General features: G+C 42.4%; 1 protein-coding gene across 4 annotated transcripts in view; it reads right to left on the reverse strand.

Moving 5' to 3' along the window:
- The window catches only part of LOC107690763 (gastrula zinc finger protein XlCGF8.2DB-like), a 29,192-nt gene that overhangs the window by 3,535 nt on the left and 17,570 nt on the right, over positions 1 to 8,087 (reverse strand). For all 4 annotated transcript variants that reach the window (XM_016489183.1, XM_016489180.1, XM_016489182.1 and 1 more), the window contains exon 2: positions 7,520 to 7,665. In XM_016489183.1, coding sequence (XP_016344669.1) covers positions 7,520 to 7,574 — 55 coding nt within the window. In that variant the 5' untranslated portion in view covers positions 7,575 to 7,665. The remainder of the gene's footprint in view (positions 1 to 7,519; positions 7,666 to 8,087) is intronic.

Here is an 8,087-nt window from a genome sequence, read left to right on the forward strand (position 1 = left end):
AAGATGTCACATGCCTTTGCTGTGCTAATGGGGCTTCTTCATGACTACATCAGTTATGCTAAAGAGATCATGAAAATTGGCAGCGATGCCTGATCTGTATTCATGGACTATGAAACAAACTGTAAGTGTATAATTTGTAAAAAAAACAATGTTAGTTAAATGCTTGTTCTGTGTTGTTGTTTAGTAGAAATGGAGTTTACACTCATTCATACACATGCTCACATTCTTTCACACATATGTTTCTGATAAATGTTATAATATCAGTGTTAATGTTGTGGTTTATTTACTGTCATGCCAGAATAGTTTGTAAAGAACTTAACTATTAACTAATTGTACAACTATTGTATAATAGTGTTTTTGTATAATATTTTTATAGAATTTATCAAATTTACCACAAAAGTCAAATTTGATCTTAAAAGTTATATTCAACAAATGTTCAATGCTTCATTTATAAACTCTGTAGCTGTCAATGCCATACTTTTCTGCATTTTTTTCTTACATGCATGTTACTTTTGACTGTTTTCTCTTGTTTTAAATAAATATTTACTTTTTGATAGCCATTCTGTGTGTGTAAAATGATTTTAAAATGCACAAGATTTGTAGGTTTAATGTCTAGCTCGATTTGGGTTCATTTTAGCCTAGCAGTGTAGTAATTGTAAACCATAAAAAAGCAACCCAGCATGCTGGGTCAGACATAATAACCCAACTTGTTGGGTTAAAACAACCCAGCGCTGGGTTTGTCACTTTTTGACCCAGCGCTGGGTTGCCAAAATAACCCAAATTGGGTTGTTTTTAACCCAGCCGTTTTTAGAGTGTATGTGAGAGACACGTCATTTCAGTATTTGTGAATCTTATGTATATGCATCATCTGCTTTAAGTACATGGCACCAGGGCCACATTAATCATTGGGCTAGGCGGGGCTGAAGCCCCGGGGCCCGGACAAGGAGGGGGCCCGTGATTGGCTGGGGAGAAGATTGACTGGTCATTGGTAGCGCCGATTGCCAAAGCCCTGCCCCTCACTTATTAGCGCTATTATTTACTGGAGCTTTTCCATATATTCCATGCATTACCTTTAGAGATTAAAACGTCACGTTTGAAGTTGGTTAAGAAATCAAATGCATTTATTCTATATTTTTACTTTTGAACGACCCCTGCACCATTTATCAATCAGGTGATCACTGCAATGTCCGCATTCACCTCTCTTCACTTCGTTCTGGCATAATCTGGAAATGGTCATGCAAAGAACAATCTTCGACAAGTAAAAATGTAAACTATTCTAAAAAGAAAGTGAGAGAGGGGCTATTCTAAAAAAATGAGGAGAGAGGGGAAAACGAGTTAGAGAGTCAGTAAAATCCCCAGCTATCAGGTTATTTTACTAAAGCTGATGATGGAGTGGAAGTTGTGAAACAGCAAGTGGACCGGGCACATGGAGCAGATAAAATCACAGCGTCATCGTCCCCACAGATTTTAGGCTAGTTTGATTAAGTTAACAACTTGATGGATGTAAATTGCTTTTTGTGTTTGAACAAAGTATTGTAGCGTTCTCAGACAAGGACGAGGCGTTTTTGATGCAAAAGGGGTGTTTATTTGGGCTGCTGTCGGCCGCAACCCACACGCGTACACACCCCGACTTGAGAGAGAACCGCACTTGTACCAGCGAGGCACTCTTCTGACCCCCTTCTCTCAGTTTCCCCTTACACACACCCCAGGGGGTGGAGCCTCTTTCACTATACACTTGAACATCCAATAACAGTTCCAAACGCAAAAAGGAATAAAGTGCAACATTAACATTAAACACATTGTTTTCCACAACACAACAACATTCTGAACACGTTACACTACCCCCCTCTAACTGAAGTCCTCGACCCCGAGGACAAAGTCTCTGAATCTGACTGGGGTCCTCCTCCTCCTTTTTGGACGGCCCCTGAGGAGCGTGGGAGTTTGGCTTTCGGGTGCTGATTCCTCTGAGCCCTGTGAACGATCGCCCTGAGGGATGTCAGGCAGCGATGCCACCTGTTGGCTGCTACTGGCCATATCAGCTGATTCAATTCCCTTCTCCGACCCTCTTGGAGTCTCAGTGTTCTGTGAAGGAAGTACTGTGCTGCCCTGTGGCTATGCGGTGCCCCGATATGCCTCACTGGGCTGTAAACCCAAACTAGCTCCCCTACCCCAAAGTCGCATCCTCAGGTATGCAGATCATAAGCCCTTTTCTGCCACATTCCTGCAGAAAACAGCTACCTCCTGGCATATGCATGGGCGGAGTCCAAGCGGTCCTGGAGCTGTCTTGCATATTCAGGTCCAGCAGGAACAGGTGGAGCATCTGGGGGCCGACCCAAGGCCAACTCTGCAGGGGTCCTAATTTCCCTACCGAACATGAGCAGTGCCGGTGTGCACGATGTAGAGTCCTGAATAGCGGAGCGACATGCCATTAAGACCAGCGGCAGATGTGTGTCCCAATCGTGTTGATGAGTAGATGTTAAGATGGACAACTGTGCGGCTAGCGTCCTGTTGAATCGCTCCACAAGTCCATCACTTTGAGGGTGGAGCGGGGTGGTGCGGGTCTTGTTGATTCCCAAATGCTCACACATAGAAGAGTATACCTTGGACTCAATGTTTCTGCCTTGATCACTATGGATACTCTGGGAAACCCCAAACCTACTAAACATTCCCTCTACTAAGGCATTGGCAACTGTCTCAGCCTCCTGGTCACGCAATGCAAAGGCCTCAGGCCATTTTGTAAAGTAATCCATAGCGGTCAAAACAAATCGATTTCCCCGCATGGTGCGCGGAAATGGCCCCATAATGTCAACCCCCACCCTCTGCATCAGCTCCCCCACCGGGAACTGCTGTAGCTGGGCCTTAGACTGACCTTGTGGCCCCTTGCGTGCTGTACAAAGATCACAACGCCTGCAAAAGTCCTCCACATCACGCCTCAGCCGTCCCCAGTAGAAGGCCTGCTGCAGACGTCGAAGTGTCTTTGTCACCCCGAAATGTCCAGACCCAGCAGAACCATGCATGGCCTTCAACACCGCCTCTTGCATGTCCCTGGGCACCACGACTTGCCATCTCTTTTCCCCTGTTGTGGGCACCACCCAAGCTCGCTGGAGAACCCCCTCTATCAGCCGCAGACATTTGAACTCTTCACCAAGGGTCCAAAGTCCCTTGGTGAATGGGGAGAGGACTGCTACCTCCTCCCATGGCGGTCGCTGCTGTGCCTCCATCCACAGAATCACAGGCTGCAGGTCTGGATCCCACTTCTGACACCAGTTGTAGCGTTCTCAGACAAGGACGAGGCGTTTTTGATGCAAAAGGGGTGTTTATTTGGGCTGCTGTCGGCCACAACCCACGCTGTACACACACCGACTTGAGTGAGAGTTACATTATATTCACTTATGGGTTGAGAGATAAACCAGTAGAAAAATAGCCTATCAATCGTTTTGCGCGGCATGATTAAGCTTTTAATTTAAACACATTTTAAGCAGTGGGGCAGAATTGTAGGCTATATGAGTGTGTAGTAGTAGGCTATATGAGATCATAATATGATGAGATTTTAAAGGGATAGTTCACCCAAAAATTAAAATACTGTCAACAGAAGGGAACTCATACAGGTTTAGAACAACAACTAACCTTTAATTTTTGGGTGAGCTATTCCTCTAAAGCAGCCTAATTTAGCTGCTGTTAAAATTTATGTCAATGATGTTAATCAAACATTAGAAAGAAAATCACTCACTGTCCTTGACCGAATCGCTTTTGTAAAATAAATAAGAATGAATGTATATTGAATTTATACAGTGAAGACTATTCAGTTTATTTGTACAATTATTTTATACAATATAATTTCTTATTCCGTGCTTTAAGTGTTTCAAGTAGGTGTATTTTTTGTAATTTGTGTCTGTGTACTTGTCTTAAGTATAAGCTTGTTTTTATTTAGGCTAGTATTTTTTTTATTTTATTTTTTTATATATATATATATTGAAATTGGTAACAAGAATTATAGAATTTCAATGCATCAAAATTTTGACAGGATAAAAATGCTTTTTAAAGCTATATACTCCCGGCGGCACCCAAAGCAACAGGGTGCGTCGCGGGATCTGAAATGATGGCTACACCCCTGCCCCCCAGTTTGGGAACCACTGCTTTATTCTTTTAAGCGGATACATTAATCGTGTTTATTTTTTTTGTTATTTAAGTGGAAATCAGTTAACTAAATAATGTAAATATGACTGACTGCTTCACTTCCACTTTAAAGGGATATTTGTGTTGTTTATTATTTATTTTTATTTATACTATTTATAATTTTTGTACAATTACTTGCCTGTCAGTTGAGTTTGTGGCAAAACATTTTGCATTGTTTACATGTTGTTTATTACTGCATAAAATGTATTAAAATATGTTTAATTTCATAAAGTACAAGTTGATTTCAAAATGCACCTACATTTTTTGCATTTTGTGTTTTTCAGTTGAATAAAAGACTATTTTCCCCTATATATTTCATCATTGAGGATTTCTTTAAAAAAAGTCTAAAAATCTCGTCTCGTTTCGTTCTCGTGAACCCAGTCTCGTGTCTCGCCTTGTCTCGTGGGACAAGTGTCTCGTCACACCTCTATTAAGTACCATAGACAAACTCCAGGATGGAACAGACTGTGAGACTGTATATTGGTAAGACACCCTCTCGACCAAGAATGGTCTGTGATGTGAGCTATTTGAATATGAAATTAGCCAGGGGCTGCCATCTAGAGGTCTGCGCGGGACTGTTTTTTTTAGTCCCGCTCCCGCAAGGTTCTAGAGCCAGAGGCTGCCATCTAGAGGTCTGCGCGGGACTGTTTTTTTAGTCCCGCTCCCGCAAGGTTCTATTCCGCACCCACCCACTCCCGCTATATATTCACACTTTGGTCACCCGCTGTCCGCTTAGAATAATTTTCTTCCCGACCCGACCGTAGACACAAAATTCGTTTAATATTTAATGCACACAGTAGGAAAAAAAGTGTCAGAGAAAATAAAAAGGTACAAAAATTGTATTTCTTATTTTTATTCGTCTTGTCAGGATACAATTCGTTTAACATTGACAACACAATAGGGAAAAAGTGTAGCAGAGAGAAAAATAATAAAAATGTAGGTTGTACAAAAATAGCCTATTAGCTTTTTATTCGTCTTGTCAAAATACTACATTCGTTTGACATTTTTCTGTTAACACAGTAGGAAACGTAATGAAGAAGGAGAGACTGTAAAAGCTCAAATCGCTGCTGCCTGTGGGGCAGTGCTTAATTTGTAAATGAAACATTGCTGGATCCAAATCAGCAGTTAAAAGGCGCCGTGACTGGGCGATAACTTGATAACGTGCCGCAAGCCCGCTGGCCGTTCTCAAGCCCGCTCCGCTCACTCTAGGCCGCCGGTCATTCCTCACTCTAGGCCTCCGGCCGCCGCTCACTCTAGCCCACCGTGTGTTTCATTGTGAAAGCGAAACTACTTGGAATGCCTTTCCAAACCGTGGACGAAGCGGAGTCCAGCCCGGGGTCGTCACATGTGGTTGCCGCAAGCCCGCTGGCCGTTCTCAAGCCCGCTCCGCTCACTCTAGGCCGCCGGCCATTCCTCACTCTAGGCCTCCGGCCGCCGCTCACTCTAGCCCACCGTGTGTTTCATTGTGAAAGCGAAACTACTTTGTTTGGCCTTCCAAAAGAGGACAGGACTAGAAATCAGTGGTTAAGCTGTATTTACAACACTGTTCCAGAACAGTTCAACCCAAATATTGAGATGTGTGCAGCACATTTTATGGAGGACTGTATGCCGGCTGTTCTGACTCACAGACTGTAAGTGTGTTTTTTATAGACAGAGAAGGTTACTTTTGGTATGAAACAAGGTTTCAGCTTTAAAATGTTGTCCTTTTTAAAGAAATTCAAACAACAATTACGGTTTTGTGGCTCTTTATTGTGTCTTGACAGATCACTGTATTGCCTTATTAGATCAATCGACACGTGAACCGATCGTCTTTTCTTCTTTACTTTGAGTATGAAAAAAAACATGAACGAACATCAGAACATATTTTATTTCAACCGCGGACAGACGTCATACACACAATTTTTCAAGTTTAAGCCAAAGGGACTTTCTTTAAGTCTACCGAAGTTAATCTATGCTCCTGTCTGATTTGTTTGTCGGACAAAATGGTGAAATCGGCATTATGATTGGTCAGATCACCGGTCAATCAAGCTGTTTGCAAAGGGTCAATTGTGCAGGAGCATTTTTGTTCAGTTTGCTGGCATTTTTGCCCCAAGTCCCCATGGCTAGGGGAAGGCTAAGCCTTACACACGCTCCGCTTATGATCACCTGGCTCTTTTGGCTGGAGGGGGCAGAGTTCTTCATGGTGTCCAACTATTTCTCTGCACAGAAGCTGTCAATAACAGTAGTGTTTTTTAGCAAAGTCCTCCGTGGAACCCTCAAATAGACCACCTAGCGTATGCGTACAGTTGAACGCGTAGCCTTTCAAAGTATACTCTATTTGATGTTGTGTGCGAACGCAGATGGTCGACACATGCGCTCAAGAAAGCTTCATCCATCTCCAGTGTCTGCTCTATTTTTCCGCTATAATTTATGACCGATAACAAATATTTTTGAACTCTTTTTAACCAAAGCTGGGCTGTCTCATACCCTCTCACTCCCAAGCACTTGTCAATGTGAGCGTCTGTTGTTGTTGCAGTCTCTGCTATTTTGTTGTTGCTGTTCCGTCTCTGTTTTGTTTTCTACTTTGAAAAAACAGCCTGTGTTGCCACCTTGTAGAACATCTGATTACTGCAAAATAACTTCAATGCGCATGTGACCTTTCGTCATCACAATAGTACGCGCATACTGTGCATACGTGCACCACCTGATTTTTGTAACTGTGCGTACTTTGTACGAAAGTACGCACAGTTACAAAAATCAGGTGGTGCACGTATGCACAGTATGCGCGTACTATTGTGATGACGAAATTCGGGTCATACACACTGTACGCTGTCCCTTGTGTACGCGTAAAAAGTGAAGGATACGCCCACCAGAACGCCCACCACACACCAGCTTATTGGTGGAGAGGAGACAGAGTGATGAAACCAATCAGCAGATATGGGGATGGTTAGGAGGCCATGATGATCAGAGGCCAATGGTCGAATTTGGCCAGGATGCCGGGGTTACACCCCTACTCTTTTTCGAAGGACATCCTGAGATTTTTAATGACCACAGAGAGTCAGGATCTCCGTTTAACGAGCTTTTTTGCTTTTTGTCAATATAGTGTCCCCGTCACTACACTGGGGCATTAGGACCCACACAGACCACAGGGTGAGAACCCCCTGCTGGCCTCACTACTCACACCTCTTCCAGCAGCAACCTAATTTTTCCCAGGAGGTCTCCCATACAGGTACTGACCAGGCTCAACCCTGCTTAGCTTCAGTGTACTTATGTACTGTTAATGCCTTTAACCACAAGTGCCAGTACGCCAAGTAACTGCTTGAAGTTTTATAAACATAGTGAAGAATGAAGAATATACACCAACCTATTTGTTCTTCAGCATCTTCCAGTTTTATTCCGCAGGGTTCTGGATCAGTCATGTTTTCAGCTTTCTTTCATAAACTCTTTTCATTCACTGTTGTGGGAGGAGCTGAACTGTTGATGAACTCCTGTGTGGTTGGAGGAGCAGATCTGCCAAAATCAAAAATAAATAAAATTAATGCTTTCATTAATTCACACACTTAAATCTTGTTGTTTATGTTTATCCATCTATCAAAATGTAAAGTTATTTAATTTGTTTTAAAATGAATTTACATATAAGTATTATATCTTTCTAGACTTTCTAACATTTGACAGATAAGTATATAACCACAAAATGCAAGTTATATGCGGAGTAGGGCTGGGCAATATATCGAATATTAGCGATAATATCGCAATAATTTTGACGACGATGTAAAATTGTAAAATATTGTGAATATCGAATATTTCAAATTCAAGCATACTTTCCCAAAAGAATGCGCCGAACATCCAATATTTCGTCCCCTTACTTATTACCGCGCAAGAGATGTGAGGTGGGGGAGGGTGTTTTTTTTTTTTTTTTTTTTACAATTCAC

This window comes from Sinocyclocheilus anshuiensis, unplaced genomic scaffold, assembly GCF_001515605.1.
Source record: "Sinocyclocheilus anshuiensis isolate Anshui unplaced genomic scaffold, SAMN03320099.WGS_v1.1 scaffold4004, whole genome shotgun sequence".
Lineage (NCBI taxonomy): Eukaryota > Metazoa > Chordata > Actinopteri > Cypriniformes > Cyprinidae > Sinocyclocheilus > Sinocyclocheilus anshuiensis.